Here is a 22,162-nt window from a genome sequence, read left to right as displayed (position 1 = left end):
TTAGCGAAGCCTGTTCCAATTCTTCTCAGCGTGTCCCGCCCCGGCCACCCCATCTTGGAGATAAGGACGGTCCTTCCTTCTGGTCACGGGGAGGGTGTCCCTCCCAGGACGGTCTATGACCTGCTTCTGGAAGGGGTGACAGAGTCCTTCTGGCTTCTGCCATTTTCTCAAATTCCTTCGGTTCGAATACTCACTATGCCAAGGGAGCAGGTTTTAAGGGAGCACGTCCTGAGCCCTGTCACCTCAAAACCCCTTTCTGCGTGAGAAGAAGGGGAGCTTGGCCTTAGCCCCAGTGCCGTGACCTACAGGAGCAATTTGGAAGAGTCTGGATTCTTGACTGCCCGGCTGACTGGTGGGGCTGTTTGGGGAGGGGTGCACTTGGATATCCGGGGTCGGGGGAGGCCTGTGGTGCAGGTAGATGGACAGAATGGGGTGGTGTCCGAAGCAGGCCACGCCCAGTCACAGGCCCCAGTGACGCTCTGCTGGGCTGGCTGCAGGGCTGTGGGGGGAGGCGTTGCTGAGTGGGACCCTCTGGGCGCAGAGTGGGAGCTGGTGGAAGAGTCTGGAACGTGGAGAATTGTATGATCTGGGCTCTGTGGCCGAAGGGGAATGTAACCCGGACCTGGGGGTGTAGCCACACCCCACAAAGTGGAGGGTTGTCCCCAGCACCGGGCCCAAGCCAAGCTCAGCCGCTGCCTGGGGTGGGGGCGCACTGGCGGCTGGCACTCGGGTGGGGCACCCTTCACCCTGACTGTCCCCCCTTCTCTCCCTCCGTCTCCTTGCCTCCCTGTGTCTCTGTCTCCCTCCTTTATCTCTCTGTCTTTTTCTGTCTCCTCCTCCCCTCTCCACCTCTCTGTCGCCCTCTCGCTTTCTCTCCCGTGTGCTCACCGCGGGATTGTTCATTCTCTCCCCTCCTTACGTGTCTGCTGGGCCGTGAGTTCCAGGAGGGCGAGACCTTGCCTGGGCCGTTCGCAGCTCCTTCCGACACGTGCTGGCATACAGCAGGCACTCAATAAGGTCAAGAAGGGCTGTACACACCCCGCTGCTGCTCAGTGTGCCTGAGTGGCTCCGGCTGGTGCTCTCACCCAGGTGAGGGTGTGACATCCGTTCCATCGGTGTCCCTCTCCTGGGAGCTTGCTCCAGATCTGGTGGAAATCTGAGGCTGCGGGAGGGGCTCCGGTGGCAGGGGGGGAGTAGCCGCCAGTCCTGGCCGCAGTAGGACTATGGTCTCCTCTTTGGGTCCCGTCCCAGAGAGGGCTCGATGGCAGCTTCCCCCTTCCTGCTGGTGACCCCTTCCCTCCCGGAGGGGACTGATATGGAGGACCCGGGGGGTGGGGTGCGCCAGGGCCCTCTCCCAGGCAAAGGTCAGAGGCCCCGGGACCAGGCGGATCCGAGTTTGCATCAGGCTCCACTTCTCACCTGCAAGGTGGGGCCAGGACCAATAGTAGTAATCAGCATGCTTAGAATTCCACTCAGTGCATCTAGATTTGGTGGAGGGTTAGGTGACGTGATGCTGAGTCCCTGGGTTGTCACAAACGCTCAGTAAATGGCAGCCATTGTCTCCGTGATTGTGGCTCTTGCTAAGTTTGGGGGACATGGTTGGAGCCCGCGTGTGTGTCGATGGCTGATGAACGTGAACTCTGGGAGTCAGGAGGGATCAGCCCAACTCTTAGCCCGCAGACACTCTGGACACCCCCATCTGGCTCCACCGTGGGGGTCAACCCTCTGGATCTGGACTCTGAGCCCCTTGTCTCCATGGCACCAGGGACTTTCTGGTATTTCCAGGGGACCTAGCAGCATTTGGAAGACTCGCCTGCCTCAGACACTTTGCGTCTGAGCCCTGGGGGTTTCTGCTGGGAGGACTGGTCACTGTCTTTTCCCAGGAGCTTTCCCAGCAGGAACACTCTCTGAGGGGGGGAGGGTGGCAGCTGCAGCCTCTCCTGAGTCCTGCCACAGGGTCTGGCTTCTCTAGGCCCCTGGGGGGGGGAGGTCAGCTACAGGGCCCCAGCTGGAAGCCCCAGCACCCTGCACAGTGCTCCAAGGCTGTCCGTCCGGGACTCCAGGGAGCAGAGGCCGGGCTGGTCAGTTTTCCTAGGACTGCGTTCCTTGAGGGCTTGTAACAGGCCCCAAGGATTCAGCAGATAGCAAGGCTGTGTCTGCAGCCCGGGGCCTCAGTGTTGCCCTGAGAACTGTCCCATCGTGCAGCCCTGGAACCCACAATGGACTTTTTCAAGGACCTCCCACCCACCTGTGCTCTTTGGCTGGCTCCCCTGGGCCCAGGGGATGGTCCTATTTTATTCAGACCCACCCCAGAGCTTCAAGATCCCTCAGGATGAGCAGAAGTATGTCCCTGGGTCCAGAGGAAGGAGCTGGTGGTAGACAGAACCCAGGCAGCCAGCAGGAGTCCTGGGATCTGCCTTGCCCAGCCAGAGCCTAGTAGGTGCACCCGGTGGAGCGGAGGCCAGGCCAGTCGCTGGGTGTGGAAAGAGGCTCAGCCTCGAAGGGAGAAGGGGGCCTCCAAGGAGCCTGGAGGAGGGGCCGGGACCCTGCGTAGCCCTGTGCGGGCTCCGTGCCACGCCCTGTACGCGAGCAGTCCTTCTGGGTTGACGACAGCCCCCAGAGGCGGGGCTGCTGTTGTCCCAGTTAGGGGATGCGGAAACAGAGGGTCAGGTGATGTGGCCAAAGTCACAGCCAGCAGACCGCAGGGCCAGGTGCTGGCCCAGGCTGCTCTAGTTCCCAAATCTGTTTCCTTCCCTCCATCAGTCTCCCGGAGAGCTTTCTCTGGGCCGGTCCTTCCTGGACAGGAGGCTCTGCCTCGGGACTTCTTGGAGGTCTGAGCCTCAGAGCCACTTGACTTCTTCCCTGGGCCCTGCTGCCCTCTGGGTGGCACACAGCCCGTCACGACTTCTCTATCAGGGACATGAGGAGGGGCCAGGAGAGTCCATGGTCCCACCCAGCTGTCTGGGTCACCGAGTGCTGCCCCCTCAAAGGCAGGCCTGCAGGGGTGGGAGTGACCCTGTTTCCCTACATCTGGCTAAGGTTTGGGAGCCCCTGGGTGTCTCTGGCCCCCCTGGGGCCCATGCTGGGGTGACCCTGATGTGGTCTGGGAGCCCCATGGGAGACCAGAGCTCACAGCTCCGTGCAGCAGGAGCCTGGGTCCTGGGACGACAGTGTGTGTGCCTCTGAGCCCCCGTGCCCAGCACCCCCCCGTGCCTAGCTCCCTAACACCGAGGAGTGGGCTCCCCAACGGACTCACATGTGCCCCTGCTCTGACTTCCACTGGGACGTTGGCTGCTTTGCACGCTGCTCCCTCACTGTTTGAACTGTGAGTCCTCTTCCTTGCAATAACAGTGACTTGCATATTTGAGTAGTTCAAGAAGGGGAAATTCAATAAGATGCCAACTGAGTAAATGCCACTCGCTTTAAAAAAGTAATTTAAATTGCCAGGTGGATAAACGTTTGGGCGCAAGTACCCTTTTGAGCTGGCTGTTGCAGAGGGCCCGTCTGCACCTGTCCGTGGGCCTCCACCTCATTGCTGGTGGGCAGTGGCAGGGTCGCAGTGCCCAGGGGGTCCCTGGGCGCTAAGTGACCTCTCCTGCCTGCTTCTCTCATCACTCCCGACTACCTCCAGAAGGTGCTGGGCTCTGGCTAAGCTGCCCCTCTCCCCCGGCTCTGGCACCTTCCCGGAGGCTCTCCCAAGGGAACCTCCTGGACCAGCACCTTCCCTGTTCGGGGTGTGGGAGAAGCCCGAGTATCAGTGCAGTGTCCCATGGCTGCCACCAGGGGTCACCAGGCCCATGGGCTGGAGGGTGGACGCTGGTGGCCAGGAGCAGAGCCAAGAGGCAGGGGCAGGCAGCCTGGGGAGAGAGCCAGCAACAATCTGGATGTGAGTGTTTGTTGGTGTCTTGGAGGCCGAGCCTGGCCAGCCCCTCGGGCCTGCTGAGCTGTGGGCTTTAGCGATTGGGGTGCCCTGGTGTGCCAGCTGCCTTGTAAGAGCTGCAGGCTCTGGGGGTCCTGGGATCCATTGGTGGTGGCTTTGGGGAGACACGAGGCCCAGCACCATGCTTGAGAGCTGGCAGCCTTTGGGGTCATTCTGAGCAGGCTCTAAATCCCAGGTGGTTGTGGGCCACTTCTTTAACCTCTCTGAGCCTCAGTTTCCCCATCTGTAAAATGGGAGAAATGATCAAAGGGTTGCTGGAGGGTTCAAGGAAATGGTGTGCGCAAAGCGCCTGGCAAAGTGAGTGGCATTGTCACTCAGCGGATGGAAACACTGGCTATTGTCCCCGTCAGTTTTCAGAGGGACCGTCCCTCCTGTTACCATCTCCTCCAAGACACTCTGTGGCTCCTGCTGGTTTTTAACATCCCTGATCTCCTGTTGATTATTCCTGGGGCTTCAGCCAAATAAGCACTTCCAATTAAAGCTCCTGCCACAGCTCCAACTTGAGTTGCCATGGCGACGGGAGTGGGGATTTTACTTCTTCCCTGGAATGTACACATGTGTGTGAGTCTTTGTGTGGGTCTCTGCTCCTGCGTCTGTCACCAGACCTCACCCGAGTGGGACCCCGGGGCTGGCAGGTGGGCGGAGGGAGGGAGGCTGAGAACCCTTCCCCTGGGCCTCCTTGCAGCCCACGAAAGCCTTTGCCTGAGAGTGCTCAGGCCGGCATGGGAGAAAACTGCGGATTTCCCCGTGCAAGCGTGGCCTCAAGGCCACTGTCCAGCCAGGCTGCCGGGATGAGGCCCTGCCGGGTGGTAGATGGCCTTGCCAGTCTCTGGAGCATCAGAGGTGTGGGCGTGGCTGTGTGTGCGCGCGCGTGTGTGTGTCGCGAGTTCGTCACTGGAGCTGAATCCCGGTCAGGGGCAGAATTCTGAACTCCGCTCAGGCCCCAGCTGATTGAGGTCCGGGGAGGTGCTGAGCAGAAAGCAGAGCTGAGAGGCCCCATCTGACCTCCGGTCCTCTGAATTCCAGATGCGTTTGGCATCAGCACCACCCTCGGGCACTGGAAGTTCCTGGAATATAAGCTTCATGCGTGGATGGTCCGGGACTCTCTTTCAGTTGAGAGCATCGGAGCAGTTGGCACAAAATAAAATAAAGCAAAGAAAGAGGAAAAGAAAGACCATGGATGCACACACACACACACACACACACACACACACAGTCCAGTCTTGTCTAGCTCCCTGCAATGCTGGATCTGGGGCTCCAACGGTGTGGGGGTCTGGCTGCTCAGCTCTGCCTGCCGTGTGGGAGCCCCTCTCCCTGGGGTGCCACCCTCCCACCCAGATGTCTCACTCAGTGCCTGGGGGGGGGGGAGGGTGGTGGTGGTCAGGGAGCTTTCCTCCAGCAATGCTGAGAAAGCAGATCTCATGGAAGGATTTGATAAGCCCCCTCCCCACTTTCCCACTTGGGACACCGATGGAGGAATGTGCTGAGCTGGAGGCTGGACCTCAGGCTCCGGCCACGGGGAGGAAGGAGGTGTCCAGAATCAGCTGGGGAGTCTCTCTGAAGACCCCACTGTGGCTCCCCAATACTGGGAAGGGAGTCTGCCTGCTGGGCCGGCTGTCTACCCTCCCTGGCTGCAGCCCACTTCCTGATATGTTGGGTGCCATTTGGGTCCCAAGGAGGAGCAGGAGGGTCCCTGGAGAGGCAGAAAGGCACAGTGGTGGCTTCTGGGCCAGTTCTTTGGGGACTTGTGCTCAGTGCCTTACCTGCAAACTAGGAGTGCTCGCACCTGCAGGAGGCTTTTCACCCACCGTGGTCTCTGTCCAAGACCAGTGTTCCTGGGATATTTTCCCTTAAATTTGGAAATTTGCTTTAAGCTTCTTCATGGTGACTGTTGACTTTGAAAACAATGAGCCTGGTTTTCTGAATGAACCGGGATTCACTGAGTCAAGGGGTTTGACAAGCAGGATGGAGACGTTGACCGTATGCCTGACAGCTTCCACTGTTGCAACAAATTAGTTTCTCCGCAGCCCCCCCCCCCCCCGCCTCCTGCATCTAGAATTGTTCCAGCTATTTCGGATGATTGAGGAAATAGTCACGCATGTCCTTTTTGGGGTTGGGGTTAGTGGTCCAGATGGGAAGCCTGGTTGAGAAGCCCGTGGAAGTTGCCTCCCAAGATGTTGATTGCCCCAGTTAGGGATTTTTTTCCCAAATATCTGTCTGGTGGACTGCCCCATAAAAATGTCTTAGCATCTCTGGAGTCTTTTCAGGTCCCTACTGATGCCACCGCCTTCACTGTGGATGGAATCCCAGACCTTCTTTGCTTTGTTTTAGAGTTACCACCTCTGGGGCACCTGGGTGGCTCAGTCGGTTAAGCATCTGACTTTGGCTCAGGTCATGATCTCGTGGTTTGTGGGTTCGAGCCCCATGTCAGGCTCTGTGCTGACAGCTCAGAGCTTGGAGCCTGCTTCGGATTTTGTGTCTCCCTCTCTTGTGTGCACGCTCTCTCTCTCAAAAATAAACATTAAAGAAATAGAGTTATCACCTCTGAACTTCCAAGAGGGCTAGTGACAGGTGAGCATGTCTCTGACAGGTGTCTGCTCGATGTCTAGTTCATTTCCTATTTGGAAATCAACACATCCTTTGTCTTTGTAAATATAAGGAGAGCAACCACATTGCGCCAGCTGACTGACATCCTCCTGTGTCTGTCCTAGGTCTGTCTGTCCGGGACAGACCAGAGTATGGTCTCTGTTCCACTCGCCTGAGGCAGCAGAGCCCCTCAGCCTCCCTGACCTGCATCCCTCCCACCGTTCACATCTCACTGGATTATTACTGCGCAAGGAAGCTGAATCCTCCTGTCTTTACCAAATATCCCCAGCCCCCTCAGAGTTGGGCATGGGGTCGTGTATGATGTCTATTTGCTGAAAGGGTAAATGGAAAGGCCTGGACGGAGCTTCCGAACTGCTCACCTCCCGATCCCTGCTCCTTGTTGTCTCGCCTCTTTCAGATCTGCTGCACAAGCTGGTTAGTTGGTGTGAAATACCCAGAACGAGGCCTCCCATGGTGTTCCTTTGTGTTCTGCCCTTTGGCACATACCTCCACGATGAAGGGACACCAGGTACCTAGTGTCAACTAGGTGGCAACTAGGCAACTAGGCAACTAGGTGCAACCTAGTGGCAACTAGGCATTGGTGCAGGAAGGCATGGGAGCCCCCAGGGTACTCAGGGCTTGATGGGCATCGCAGGGGAGTCAGTATGGTTATCTCCAAACTGGCTAGATGCTACTGAACTCTAGCTCAACAAGGTTTCCCAGCCTCCCGCGCAGCCGGGGCAGCCGTGTGACTGCTTCCGGACAACGTGGGGTGGGTGGGACGCACAAGAGCAGTCCTTCCCGCCCTGGCCCATGACACCCTCCCGGGATGCTTCTCCCATTTCCCCGTCTTTTGAGGGGTGGAGAGGGGCTTTACAGACCTCCATGATGGAATGATCCTGGGACTGGACCTCTTGGGAGGGGGCTGGCCAGGAGCACCACCTGACCAGGGTGATCGCGTTGCCGCCACTGAATGTTGGGGTTGTTACAGCAGCTGGTCTCACCTGGCTGACACGCTTGCTGAGTCTCACTTTCCTCCTTGTGACCCTTGTCCTGTGAGCTGCTGCCCCGGGATTTCCCCGGTCAGCTCGCCCTTGTCTTTCGGGGTCCGGTGCAGGTGCCACCTTTTCTGGGTGGCCTTCCCTGATCTCCCAGGACTTTCAGGTGCCATTTCTCTTGGTCCTAATGTTCCCTGGATTTACCCATATCGTTGTGCTTACTTCTCCATATCATAACAGTCTATCTGTTCCTCCCCATCCATCTTGATGGACGGAAGTATGTGTGTGTCTTCGGTGCCTGGCATGGTGCCGGACAAGAGCTGGTGTTCAGGGTGTTCTTGTGAAGCTGGCAGGGAGGGAGAGAGGGAGAGAGGGAGAGGGAGGGAGAGAGAGAGAGAGTCTTACTTCCTCCACTTTCTCAAAGTTGGCTCTGTGTCTTATAGTCCTTCTCGGGAATTAACAGTATAAAAACAAAGATCCAAGTGCCCCAAACACCTCAAATGTATATCTTGGGGCACATCTGGCCTTCTGTTGAAAACTGGTCTTCTCTCTTATACCATCTAGCCACTAAGAGATTGGATCCCTTCTCTCTGGTTCATTTTTCCATTTATGGGTTTGCCTTTTGTTATAGCTCTTTCTTTCATCTCTCATCCTCCCTCCCTTCTTTCTTTACTTACTCCCTTCCTTCCATCCATCCATCCATCCTACCCGATCTTTCCTCCCTTCTTTCTTTCCTTCCTCCCTTCCTCCCTCCCTTCCTTCCTTCCATCCTATCTGATCTTTCCTTCCTTCCTTCCATCCATCCATTCATCCACCCATCCATCCATCCTATCTGATTTTTCCTTCCTTCCTTCCTTCCTTCCTTCCTTCCTTCCTTCCTTCCCTCCTTCCTTCCTTCCACCGACTCACCCACCCACCCATCCATCCATCCACCCACCCATCCATCCATCCACCCACTCACCCTTCCTTCCTTCCTTTCTTCCTTCCTTCCTTCCTTCCTTCCTTCCTTCCTTCCTTCCTTCCATCTATCCTATCCTATCCTATCCTATCCTTCCATCCATTCATCCATCCATCCATCCATCCATCCTATCCAATTTTTCCTTCCATCCATCCATCCATCCTGTCCGATTTTTCCTTCCTTCCTTCCTTCCATCCATCCATCCTATCTGATCCTTCCTACCTTCCTTCCTTCCTTCCTTCCATCCATCCATCTATCCATCCTATCCAATCTTTCCTTCCTCCCATCCATCCATCCTATCTGATCCTTCCTTCCTTCCTTCCTTCCTTCCTTCCTTCCTTCCATCCATCCATCCATCTATCCATCCTATCCAATCTTTCCTTCCTTCCACCCACCCATCCATCCACCCACTCACCCTTCCTTCCTTCCATCCATCCATCCATCCATCCATCCATCCATCCTATCTGGTATTTCCTTCCTTCCTTCCTTCCTTCCTTCCTTCCTTCCTTCTTTCCTTCCTTCCATCCATCCATCCATCCTATCTGATCCTTCCTTCCTTCCATCCATCCACCCATCCATCCACCCTATCTGATCCTTACTTCCTTCCATCCATCCATCTATCCATCCTATCTGATCCTTCCTTCCTTCTTTCCACCCACTCACCCACCCACCCATCCATCCATCCATCCATCCATCCACCCACTCACCCTTCCTTCCTTCCTTCCTTCCTTCCTTCCTTCCTTCCTTCCTTCCACCCACCCATCCATCCACCCACCCACCTACCCATCCACCCACCCATCCTTTATCACATAGTTATGCTAGAAGTCAAAGCACGTGTTTGCTTTGGTCAACGAAATTCAATCAGAAGTGATGTGTGTCACCACTGGGCAGAAGTTGAGAGGCAGGTCTAGTTTTTCCACGTTCCTTTTCCTCCACCACAGATGCCAGCAGCATTCTAGGTGTTTCCTGCCTCACCAACATGGGTCCTGGAGCAAAGAACAGTACAACGTGCAGCCCACTCTCTCCTCCAGCATAGCGGTCAAACCACTCTGGACGTGTGGCGTGAGAGAGAAACAAGACTTTGTTATAAAGCTTATTTGTTGGTTTTTTTCTGTAGCATATCCTGGCCTCGCCTGGCTGATAGATACAAAGTGACAGATTGTTTTCCAGATGGTTATGCCAATTTACATGCCCGTCCTCAGTGATTGGGAATGTCTGTCTTACTCTATCCTTACCGGCCTGGAATAGTATTGTTGAAATTTATTTAAAATATTGGGTCGATTTAAAAGGTGAAAAGGAATCTTATTTTAATTTCCATTTCTTTGATTGGTAGGTAGGTTGATCAAATGGGTAGTGGTTGTTTGCTTTGCTCTTCTCAGTAACTGTTTTTCTGCACCTACTATGTGCTGGAAATGATGAATAAGACAGTTTCTGAGGAGTTCTGCCTGGTTCTACCAGGAGGAAATCAAAGGCAAGCATGCAAAGTAGTGGGAAGGAAGTTCCCATACAGGGTGAAAATGTGCTGTGGGAGGTTCTCTGCTGAGGAAAAGCAGCTCCAGGGGCTGGAGCTTTGAGGGCAGGTGGAGGGCAGAGCATGGCTCCTGAAGCCTGGAGGCCTCCGGTGGGTTCCCGTTCAGCTTGCTGCTCATACCCTGCCTGTTTCTGGTCTCTGAGCCTGCGGGTGGGCAGCGGGACCTGGTGGGGGCCCTGTGTGGCCCTGCTCCTGCTTGGCCAGTGCTCCCAGTGCCCGGCTCTGCCTCCCGACAGCTGCACTGAGGACCGTCCATCCCAGCGGCTCATTGTCCCCGAGCTTATGTAAGCCTTCGCCGGGGTGCGTCTCTGGTCCAGGTCTTTAAAAGTAAGCTGCTTACATAACTGTTTGGACAGCACATTTGAATTAATTTCCAGCATAACCTTTGCTTTAGAGTGAAGTCATTGGAGACCAGTGGGCAGTGGGGGGTGGGCTCCAGGGAGAGCATCCCCAGCCCCCGCCCCCGCCCCCAGCCTGCCAAAGTGCTGGGACTCCCGGGGATGCTACGAAGTGGCAGCGGTTCTGAAGAGGCCGCTCAGGATTCCAAATTTCCCTCCGCCTTTGTGCCGCAATAAATTATTCAGGTAAATTGCTTCAGCCTGTGGAAAGAGCCCGATCACGCACGTGGAAAGGCCTTCAGCCACGAGGCTGATAGACACAGAGGAGACTCTGCTGGGCCGTGAAGGAGCAGGAGATGGCGGGCCACTTGCTTATTAAAGGGAGGCAGCTGGGTGCCAGGGGGGGGCAGGGCAGTCAGGTGCAGCAGGGACCTGGCCGTCGGGGCTGTGGCCGCTCTCTTGGAGGTCCGCTGGGGTGTCAGAGAGGGTCTCCCTCCACGAGGGTCTCTCCCAAGGCAGGACCCGGGGTGGGGGGAGGGGGAGGGAGCGCACGAAGGATGGTGTGGTCACACCTGCCCAGCCGTGTCCCCTCAAGCCCACAGGTGTTCCTTGTCAGGCCTGACGTGACTGGGATCCTTCCCAGAGGCCTGGGAACGACCCGAGAGCTGGGGATCCTCGCAGGGCCAGGGGAGTTTGGGGACCAGCGACTCACTGCCACCATCTGCTTGGCACACTCCAGCCTGCAGGGAGCTGAACCCTGGGCGGTGCTCCCCAAGGGGGGGGTGACGTCTCCGGGGTCCTCTACGGCCAGAGCCGGCCCGGGGCCTCAGCACCTTAGCGAAGGATGCCGTGGGCCTTCTGGTGTGTTTCTTGTGCCCGCCGGCAGGTTCAGGCGCTGTGATAAAGCTGGCTGTCGCCACTTGGGCCTCTAAAGCTAATGCATGGGGTCACGCTTTGTGCTGGAAACTTTCTTGGTCCCGTTGGACGGGTGGGTGCTTCTAATTTGTTACCCAGGAGAATCGTCCAGGAAGCCCAGCCTCTGAGAAGTGGTTGGACAGCCAGAGGGCTTGTGCTGCTCCTGCCAGCTGGTTGCTGTCATCCACTCTGGACATGAAAGCCCTCGGCAGAAACAAGTCGAGTCTGACGTACGAGATGCCTGGCGTGTGGAGCCTGGTGGGGGCTCCGTCCCGAGCGGGGAGAGGAGAGCGGGGTGGTGGAGAGGTCAGTGGACACCAGCACTCGGAGCTGGTAGGAGACCGAGGACGGAGGCCGCAGGGACTTGCCGACATCTGGGGATTTCTGGACGCCTCCAGGCCCGAGAGAGGTTCTGGGATCCGGTTCTGCGGGCTGGCCAGAGCAGACAAGGGCCCGGGGAACTCCTCCCCCGACTGGAGGGCAGGACAGGAGACAGAGAGCCAGCACGGCCCCCACCCCTCTACAAGGAGAGGCAGGAAGGAGTCTGACAGTTAGCTTTTTACAAAGTATCTTCATCTTCCTGAAACCGCACACCAAAGCCACCAGAAAGCATTCCAGTGAGAACTCAGTCCCTAAACAAACACGTGTTCAGGGAACCAGACCGCATCCTGGGAGGCACAGAGTGGGGTGCTCTCTGTGTCTGGTGCCAGCCCCAGGCTGCTCTGCTGTAGGGGGGAGGAGAGGCGGGGGCTCCCAGGAGCCTTGTCTTCCTGGAGAAGGTCACACAGCTCTCTGCTCAGGAACTTTGTTCTCCCGTTAATTATTCAGCCTGTGCATGTGGGGTGCGGCCCCGTGAGCAGGGGATGGGTGCGGGCAACCTTTAATGCCCGAGGAAAAGCTTCATAAGGTTACGTGACGACCCAAGACGCCTCTGCAGAATGTGGTCCCTGCAGCTGAGATGGTGGCTGGAGGGCGCGTTCACCCCACAGAGAGGCCAGCGGCCCAGGGCCTGTCCGGGTCCGGGTGGGAGGCGACAGCAGAGGCCAGCTCCCGGGGGCTGGAGAGCTGTCCTGGGGTCCTCAGCCCTTTGGGGACCCGGGAGAGCTTGTGGGATCATCCTGCCTCCCCCGCTTCCTGGAAGCTGGCTCTCAGACCAGATACCTCGGTTCTCAGCGCCTGTTCCCTTCCTCCTCAGGTGTGCTGGGCACCCTGTGTGTGTCCTTTCTGTGCAGTGACACAGACAGTGCCGGGGCCGGTGGCCGTCTCCGGTCGGGGCGTCACCTGGAGCCCTGCACCTGCAAGCTGTCCGTGACGGTGGGCGATGCCCCACCCACGGTTCCTCCCTTCCCCCACTCGCTCACTCGACACCTTGCTCCCAGTTGTTCCCAGTGTGCCAGTCGGTGCGGGAAAGAGCGAATGGCTTCTGGGTGGCACTTTCCGGGACTCTGGGGTGTGGCTGAAGAGCCCCAGTGTCCATCGTCAGGACCAGCTCGCCATGACTCCTGCCCTCGCTTCCCCCCTCTTTCCCCGACTCCGTGTCTCCCTCCCTCTCCTTCCCTGTCTCCAGTCATTTTTGAGCACGTCCTATGGGACAGCTGCTCTCCTAGGCACGGGGGATCCAGCAGATAATGTAATAATACAGAGTCCCCACTGGCCTTGCTACCAGGAGGGCTGGAGCCGGGCAGCAGGGGCCTGTGCGGGCGCCCCCACCCCGAGTCTGGGCCCCCGGGGCACGGCCAGGGCTCTGGCTCCCACAGAAGAGGCTGTGGCTTCATCTTCTTGCCGCAGGGCTGGGTGAGGCAGAGCCTGGGTGGCAGGACCCCCCTCAAACCCGGGTCTCCGTGGCTTGTGCGCAGAAGAGAACAGGGGCTTTCGGACTCGGGGATGCTTATCAGCTGAGATGCGGGCACTTCTCAGTCCCACTCTAGAGATGCCATTCTGTAGGGCAGCCTGGTTTTCACTAAGCTTCCCTCCCCCCCCCCCCCACCCCAAGCAGTTCGGTCTGACGCACGAGGGCCCCTGACCACGGCCTGGGACTGGGTAGACACAGCCCAGGGTAGGGCCTCTGGGGGCCGGGTAGACACGGTGTGGACTGAATCCTAGCCTGCCGCTTACTTCTGGACCGTGTGACCTTGGACGAGTGTTGACTTCCTGGAGGGCCTGAGTAGGGGGAGTGGGAGGAGGGGGCCCGCTGGCGGACGTGGGGGAGTCCATCAAGGCCTGAATGGGAGGGGGGGGGAGGGCCCACTGGCGGACGTGGGGGAGTCCGTCAGTGTGCAGTCACGTTGTGACTCCTGATGCTGACCTGCTCTTGGCACCTGTCTCCGGCCTCCAGGACCCCAGCTCTCGCCCACCTCCCTGTCGAGGTGGGACAGGTGACTGTGACGGGCAGTCGGAGAGACTGTGGCTCTCAGGAACGAGAGAGATGCTCGTTCTGCGTTATTGCTCATAGTTTGTGTAACGTCAGCTCCGTTTCTGGCTGTTAATGAGGGATTGTGGCTGTGCGAGGAAGAACTCCGCTCGGATTGTAAATTAAATCCTAAGGCTCCATTTTCAGGTTTTAATTAACAGCACAGGGCCCCTACTTGCCACGCTGTCCTCACATGCCGTCCCTCCCTCGGGCCCTCTCGAAGGACGCTCCGGGGACGGGTCCCAAGGCCCCCACAGGGCAGGTCTTACGGGCTCTGGAAAGTCTCCTCTGGAGGGGGATTTCGAAGGGGAGGCGGCTTGTATGTCCCGTTCGAGAGGACGGTGTGTTTGGAGGGTTGACGCAGTCGGTGCCCGGGCTCACCTGAGCCCCTCTCGTGCCGCGGACGAAGATTGCTGGGCTGTGAGCCACGCGTCCCGGCACCCGGAGCCATAGAGTTGTCGAGTAACCGTTTGTTGAGGGGGCAAAAGCCCATCCTTTATTTTCCTTCCCTTTCTTTGGGAAAGAAGCCTTCTGCTTTTCCTCTCGCTAATGCTGTGCTTCTCCACCCGCTGGGGACGGTTGTCAGTGTCCAGAGACACTTGGGTTGTGAGGTGGGTGGTGTTCCGGGGGGCGGAGGCAGGCGATGCTGCTGGACGTCCAGTCCCCGCAGCAGAGACTTACCCCACCCGAGGCGTCGACCGTTCCCCGGGGGTGGGGGGGGGGGAGGTGGTTCCTCCAGCACCCGGGTGCGGCAGGTGTCGGGTGCGAGCCCGTGTCCCCCTGCAGTCATGACCCCTCACAGAGACCCTCGTCCACGGCTGCTCACCTTTGCTGACGGCTTCTCCGTTCCAGGCTCCCTGCTGAGTGCCTGTGTCATCGCAAGGCTCGCATGAGCTGACGACCCTACAGTCGTTGCCATTTTCCGTAGGAGGAGGCAGGGCTGGGCTTTGGACTGGGCGGCTGTCGACACCAGGACCCGGACCCCGTGCTCCAGGATGGTGGTGGGGGTGTGGCAGACCCCCAGTGAAGGCTTCGCAGAGCGGGGCGATGTTGGTGTGGACAGAGCAGGGGAGCGCCCACTGATGACCTGGGCGGGCCGCAGCGATGGGGGAGACCTAGGGATTTCTCAGTCAGGGTCTCTCTTTCTGTCTCCTCTCTCCACGCCAGGTCCCGCTCTAGGCTCAGCGCTGGAGGCTATGGGATGAGGGAGAGGAGGGTGGGGGGTCTCTCTGCTCCTGGAAGCAGAGCCCGCAGGCTGACCCGGGCCCGCACACTGAGTCGGGTGTCCTGTGTTTCCCCGGGAACCTGGGGCGTCTGACATGCTGCTGTGCTCGGGGAGGACTTGGCTGCTGCTTCTGGAGCATCTGGGCTGTGAAGCGGTTCGCCAGGGCATCAGCCCTGGGGACAGAGGGGGACAGCTCTGTGACCCTGAGCTCGGACGGGAAGCCACGGCCTCCCTCGCCAGCCTGGAGCTACCTCAGGGGCCGTGTGCCCCCGGTGCCTCGGCGGAGGATGGCTGTTTGGTTCAGTGCCAGGAACCGTCCGCCCGGTTCAGCACAGGCATCCCCGGGGACCCACAGGGCAGAAAGCGTGTCTCGTCTTGCAGGTCACAGGGGAGCGGGCGGCTGTGGTCCAGCTTCGCTGACCGCTGAGGAGGGCTGGGGCTCCTGTGGGCTGACCAGGCGCTGGTGGGGGTGTGGGGGGGTGGTCTCCAGAACCACTTTGCTGCCAGAAGCACGCAGAAGAATCATACAGCTTAGGGCTGGCCCAGCCCTCCTCTTCCCGGGGGAGTCCCCTCATCACATCTTTCATGCACAGGCGGAAAAAGCAAAGCCCCGAGAGGCGAGGAAGCTGCCCGGTGCCAGCAGGGGGTGGGCCGCTTAGAGCTGAAGTTTGGGGTCAACGGTTTCCGGCACTCCTCGTGGCCTGTGGCCCGACTCCGCTGTGTGGAGGGCGTGGTCTGTACCAGGGCTGGGCCAGCGTCAGCTGAGCCAGCCGCCCAGGGCACAGGCTTCAAGAGGGGCTCCCTAGCAAATGTCCCTCTTGTCTCTGGGCCCTGCTTGGTGCACGCAGATGAAGACAAGCAAGCCTGGAGCCCAGTCCGCTCCTCCTCACATTCCCTCCTGGTAGAGCCGGGCTGGGCCGGGTCCCAGCACTGGGCTGGCCCTGTGCCTACAGACTGTTTGCATCTCAAGAAGGGCGATGAAATACAGCAAAATACATCTCGGAGCAAACTGCCTTAAAACTCCTTTAAAAGTACGTGAGACACGTCTTTAGTTCTTGCCGATAGGGAGAGGAGACAGTTTCTATCCGCGGAGTCCTGGCTGGGACATCTGTCGTTGTTAGTTGCCAGTGACAAAAAACCCACCACCTGGTGGAAGAGGGGCCTTCATGCAGGGCTCACACAGAGTCCCCCAGGGCCACCTTCTCCCTTTCCTGTTCTTCCTGCCCCTTCTCCATCGTCTCCTCGGCTGTGCCCTCGTGGTGGCATGGTGGCTGCCGCGGCTCCAGCCATGCCCTCCCGGCCTCTCTCCCCTCGGGCCCTGCAATCCCGAGGCGTCCGCAGGCTCAGCTGGGATCACGTGCCCGTCACGGGGCCACCCACTGTGGCCAGAGAAACGCACATGTCTGCAGCCAGGGTGGGCGTGTCCCCAAGCGACCCCTGCTGTCTAGGACAGGGGCAGGTGGCCACAGAGCTGTTGTCAAAAGGGAGGTGGAGGGAACCGGGCAGGGAATGGATGGCAGCAGACACACCGTGCAGGGCCACAAACCAAGAAAGACCCACGCCCACTGGACGAGCATGCCTCCCGCACTTCCGCCCCTGGGTCTACCGCTGTCCCCACCCCGGCCCACCCCGGCTCACTGTTTGCACTGAAACACCTCTTCAGGCCGATCCGACAGAGACGCCTGTAGCCATTCTAGACCGGAGAGTAAAATTTCAGACGTCATTTAACTTAGATTTGATCGTCATGATTTCAGTGGTCCTGCATTAATTGTTAAATACATTTAATGAAACTTAATCAGTCCACCCAAACACACCGTGGCAAGACACTCTGGATGCCTGGCCGGCACAAAGCGAGGACACGGATGGGGGGCAGCTGGTGTGTGGGGGGCGGTTTCTGGGTTTGTTCTTCCCTCCTGGAAACACCCGGGCTGCACCCACTCCACCCATCTGCTACAGCCTCTGGCCCCTGCCTCCACTTCCCCAGGCTTGGGCGGGTCTCCAGGGATCCCAGGTTTCCCTTCACGGCCGCTTAGCGGTATGCCCTCCTGAGAGCGGCGAGGTCAGGGGCCAGGGTGGGATGTGACCTCTCTGTGCCACGCTGGGCTCCCCGACTGGGCTGCTGCTTCTGATCCCAGGACTCTGTGTTTGCACGGACTGAATGTCCTTCCCTCACCCCTCCCGGGGCTGAGCTCACCACAGCGTTGCGGGGAGGCCCTGGGATCCGACAGCCTCTGTCCCTGAGCAGTGAGGTGACGTTGGATCAGTGATTTTAACCCATTGAAGTGCTCCATCACCACCACCCGGGCGCAGAACAGCAGCCTCTTGGGGCTCAGGCAAGTAAAGGGTGTGCACGTGCTGGCCCCGAGCCTGCAGGCCATGCCGGCTATTCTGGTTAGATCTGTGACATTTATTATTTCAGCCCTAACGATGGCGGGCACCTCGCCAAGTTCTGGGCACGCAGTGGCAAAGGCCGTCTTCGCCCAGACACTTACAGTTCAGTGGGGCATTAGCTTCCGTACCCATCTTGCTCCAAGTGGGCTGAAGACAGACCCTGGGTGTGTGAAGAGGGTGGGTGTTGGGCGACGTGTCCAGGTGCTCTGAGAGCCCTGGCAGGGCCCCTGTCTCGTGGAGGAGGGGAGTCAGGGTGGGCTTCCTGAAGGAGGTGTTGCTGAACGTCCTGAGCCAAGAAATTGCCTCTCCCTCGTCCTCACTGAGAAGACAGCTGTAGCTCTCTTGGCAACGGCCTGAGGCTTGCTGCCGAAGTGACCCCGGAGGGAGCTCTCTCCCAGCTGGCCCTGCGCCATCACAGAAACAGGCTGTAGGACCAGGAGACTCTCAGGGGCCTGCTCACTTCTGAAAGTCTCTAGCAACTTCACCAGTTATGTTTTTAAAATTCGTGTTTGAAAACATGGCTTATTACAGAGACTGTTTGGCTTTGGTCCGGGGACTGTTTGCTCAGGAAACCCCACGCTGTGGATTTGGACCAGGACAACCCAGCCTTGGCGGGGGGGTCTCACCCCTTCTGCAGGGAGAGCTGCCTGCATTCTCCCCGCCTTTGGGAGATGAGGTGCTATTCCTGTGGCTGCAGGAGGCAGGAGGTACAGAGACAGGGCTGCTGGGCTCTGAGCCTTCTGCAGGGCTGGGCTTGGGTTGGTGGGTGGGGGGGGGGTCCCTCGAGCTGGCCATCATGGGGTGGCCACATCCAGGCAGGGCTTCCAGCAGCCATGGTCCAAAAAAGAGCAGAACTAAACAAAATCCAGAGGCCTCGTGTACACATCCCGATCGCCCCACAACCCACTGCTGGCCTCGCCGGTCCAAGCTCTCTCCTGGCGGCTAACTCTTCTGTGGGACCCGGTTTTAGAAACAGGGTTCTCTTTTGGGCTGCCCTTTCTGCTTTGAAATTGCCTTTCACAAAAGATGCTACAGCCCAAGGTTAGGACATCACTTCATTTTATTCTTTCGCTGAAAAAAGAAAAATTCCCTGCAGGAGCAGAACCTTCCACCCTGACCATTGGGCCACACCACACGCTGTCACGCCCAAAAGAGCCCTTCCGGCCGGTCTTTGCCGAGGAAAACCGAAGGAAGAAGGTTTATTCTTCAGTTTCCAATGGGGACTGCTGCTTTCTCCAAGGAATGTCCTCCTCGTCTGGAGAAAGAGGCTCAAAGATGGGGTTCACCTGCAGGAGCCCCAGAAAAGGTCCAGGCCTGGCCAGGCACCGCTGGGGAGGGGCAGGCAGGACTCTGAGCAGGTTCCAGAACACGACGCTTCTCTTGAGAGATCACTGACTCCCCTCTGATGGTGTCCATCGCCACTGATACTTTACGAGCAGGATGTTTAGCCCCAAAGGGTTTTAAAACATAGCTTTGCCTTGTTTGGAAGTTTTAGACTTGTGTACAGAGCATGAGCCAATAGGACGCAAGCTGGTTAGGGGTGATCTGTCCCTGCTGGTGCTTTCAGAGCAGTGAAGACATTTGTCCCTCAATGATGGTTGGGCTGGCCCTGGCTTGGTTGGGTTAGGCCCTGGGCATCGAAGGCCTCCGAAGGGCCTCCGAACAGTTGTTCTGGTTGTGCACTGTCCAAGGTTGCTTGGGTCTATTTGGTGAACAGGTGCTGAAATCCAGCCTGCATCTCATGTCTGCCTGGAAGATGGGGAAACTTCTTGCATAAAAGCCACTGTATATAGGTCATTGGTGGCCCTAGGACCTCCCTGGGCTGATTTCAACCTTGTCTTTTATTTTCTGTATTCTGAGGCTTTGAGTGCTGGGGCCTTGCTGGCCCTGGGGCACTGCCCCTCCCAGGTTCTCCAGTTACCAGAGATAGTGAACAACTCAGTGCCTTTCAAATGCAAAGCATCTAACTCAGAGCCCAGACCTCCTGCCCCAACCCTACCAAGCACTTTCTTTATCTGACCTGGCCCAGTCACCCCAGGGCAGGTACAGATGGCCAGAAGCAGCCCCTGGGCCCCAGAACCCTCTGAAATTATTCAAACTAGCCAGTCTGAAGCCTGCTTCCCTGTTCCCTCCCGAGCAGAAACCACAGTAAAGGCTTTTGCTCACACACCCTCTGCCTCCTGCTCTAGGCTGGCCCTGCTGCTTCCCCGGGTGCCCCTTGTGGTGTGCTTCCCCTCTGGGATCTGTGATCGTAATCAGTTTCTTCCTTCATGGCAGTCACTTTCGAGTCTGTGTGTCCTACCGTACCTGATGGAAACAAATCCTGGGGGCCCTTAGCACACCGCCAGAGAGGCCGCCTGGGGAAGAGCCCACAGGATCATCCTGTGCTGATGCCCTGCCGTCCAGGCCCCACCGTTCCCGGGTCAGTCCGAGGCCGGGCCCTGCCAGGAGTCCTGGGGATGAGGGTCAGTCTGGGAAGAAAGTGTTTCCCGCAGGGGCTGGGTGGGAGTGGGTGGGGGGAGAGAGAGGTGAGTGAGCGAGGACTCCTGGGACTTCCCAGAGGTCGGATGGACCGAAACCTTCTCCCTGGCTTCCAGGGTGGCCCAGCGGGTGAAGGTCAGTCTGACCTCCAGTGTTCTGAGTCCCAGGGCAGTGGTCTCCAGACCCCAGCTTCCCCTGAGCGCTCACGGAGCGCGAGACCGCAGGGGGCCGGGCGTCTGGAGACAGCTGTGTGGCCAGCAGCCGGGCTCACGTCCGCCTGGCGGTGGCCCCCAGAACCCGGAGCCCTCTCTGCCCTGGCCTGTCTTCCTCCTGCCTCTGGCTGGCCACGGGCCTCCCACCCGAGGCAGATCAAAGGGCTGTTCCTCCCGTTTTGCGGTCTTCTCGTGACTTGGAGCTGTCATTTCACTGCCCCAGGCTGGGTGCCGGTGAATGGTAGCCAACCCGGAGTCAGGGAAGTGAGTTGAAAATGCTCTTTCGGAAGCTTTCCTGACCTCGGAAGCCTGCGGTTCATCTTAGAACTTCTCTGTTGCACTGGTACGTGTGGTTACGCACCGCCCAGGCCCCGGATGTTGTCTGTGTGTGTTCAGCTCTGGAAAAGGCACTTGTAAAACATCGCTGAGAGGAGCAGTGTGTGATGAGGGTGGGGACAGAAATCCACGGAGGGAGTGAGGCAAGAGGCCAAACGCAAGACGTGTGCTTCCGGAATCAAAGCCCTTTGCACAGACGCCCGGGAGCGGCGGATCGGGACGCTCTGGGGGCTGGGTGGGGAGTCAGAGCATCAGGGATTGATTCAAGCCCTCGGTGATAAGGGGGCCCCCTGCACACAAGTCCCAAGTGCCCCTAGATGTAGATGTGCACGCCCTTCTTTCTCTCCCACTCGACTCCTTCGAGATGGGACCGTTACCTCCGCCGCATTGTAGCTGAAGGTCCTGGGCTCAGGAAATAAAGTGGCTGCCCAAAGTTACCTGGGGTGTGACTTTGGGGACATGCTTGGGTCCCGCTGACCCCTCCTGCACCTGGCTCTTCCTCGCTTCCACTCTAAGTTTTGAAGTGTGAGAGTTGCACACTTGGAGGGGACCTCCTCTGGGCGTGCGGTAGGACAAGCCAGCTGTGGGGGATGGTTGAGGCTCACAGCCTGGCTGTTGGCCTGGTGGGCACGTGGACGTAGTCCTCTGATTGCCAGTGTTCGGTGCAGAGGGTGACGAGGGCATTCCGGGGGAAGGCGAGAACGTCACACAGATGTGGACGTGGGAACCACTGTCGTATTTGATCCAAAGTCTGGTCTGTGGTTGGATCCCGGCCCCCATCTGTGCACTTGACGAGTTTGCGAAGCACCTGCTACACGACAGCTACTGCTTGGGGTCTGAGATGCAGCCATGAGCGAGGAGAGCACTCCTGCCCTTCCTGAACTCACCCTGTGGTTCCCAGAACCTGGGACAGAGAGAAAGAGCAGGATGGGGGCCTCAGATGGTTCCTATTTGCTAGGAGAGGCACGGGCACAGGGGGCTGGACATGGGGGAACAGAGGGGCAGGGAGACCAGGACAAGATCAGAGCTCAGCCCGTCACTGGAGGCTTCCCAGCATCAGCAGTGGGGGAGGGCGAGTCACTGGCTGATGTCTGAGGGCTACCCTGGTGTTAACCTGCCCTTCCTTACTCCTCAAGGTCGTGGGCATGTCCTACACAGGCTGCACAGCAGTCGTCTGGGTCCCCAAGCAGGGCCCGGGAGCCGGCCCTGGGGAACCCGTCGTGTGTCTGTCGTGCTTCGGGTACTGTCCTGTGCTTCCGCATTTGGACGTCTTCTGGTCCGCTCCCCTGACCTGCTGCACAGCTTTGGCCTCAGTTTCCCCAACTGTGAATGAGAAGCCACCCAAGATGCCCCCGAGGGCTTTCCTTGCCGGGCAAAGATTCCCCACTTGAGCCAGACGGCGCTCTGTGACCAGCCAGCCGCTCACGAGCTGTGATGCAGTGAGTGCCGTTCTCTGCCAAGGACGGTGAGATATTTATTTGATAATGGGCCTCCTTTTCTCCCCGCTGCATCTGGCAATAATGACGGAGCACCTGGGAGCGCCTGAGCCATTTTATTTTTATTTTATTTCTTCCTGAAGTTCAATACTTTCCAGAGCACCTCCGCGTGGTAATGCTATTTTCCTGGCAGGAATGTATTCATTGCAGCTGTCACTCAGTCCGGAGCCACTCGGCTCTGCGGCTGGCCTGACGGAGGGATGCGGCCCTCTATAATTTAAAGGCTGATGGACCCAAATTGCCCACGCAGACCTTGCCTGTGGCACAAGTTAAGGACAGACTCTGCAAATTGGTTGCCTAGTAAGTGCGTAGTCCTAAGTGACTGGCTTTTCTCTCCTGGTCAGT

General features: G+C 58.4%; 1 protein-coding gene across 1 annotated transcript in view; it reads left to right on the top strand.

Moving 5' to 3' along the window:
* Nucleotides 1-21,860, top strand: part of LOC122241375 — a 95,075-nt gene extending 73,215 nt beyond the window's left edge. The window contains exon 4 of the mRNA XM_042997353.1: nt 21,458-21,860. Coding sequence (XP_042853287.1) covers nt 21,458-21,712 — 255 coding nt within the window. The 3' untranslated portion in view covers nt 21,713-21,860. The remainder of the gene's footprint in view (nt 1-21,457) is intronic.
* Nucleotides 21,861-22,162: the final 302 nt, after the last annotated feature.

Source organism: Panthera tigris, chromosome C1 (assembly GCF_018350195.1).
Source record: "Panthera tigris isolate Pti1 chromosome C1, P.tigris_Pti1_mat1.1, whole genome shotgun sequence".
NCBI lineage: Eukaryota > Metazoa > Chordata > Mammalia > Carnivora > Felidae > Panthera > Panthera tigris.
The sequence above is the reverse complement of the archived record's forward strand: the minus strand, read 5'-3'. Positions and strand labels throughout refer to the sequence as shown.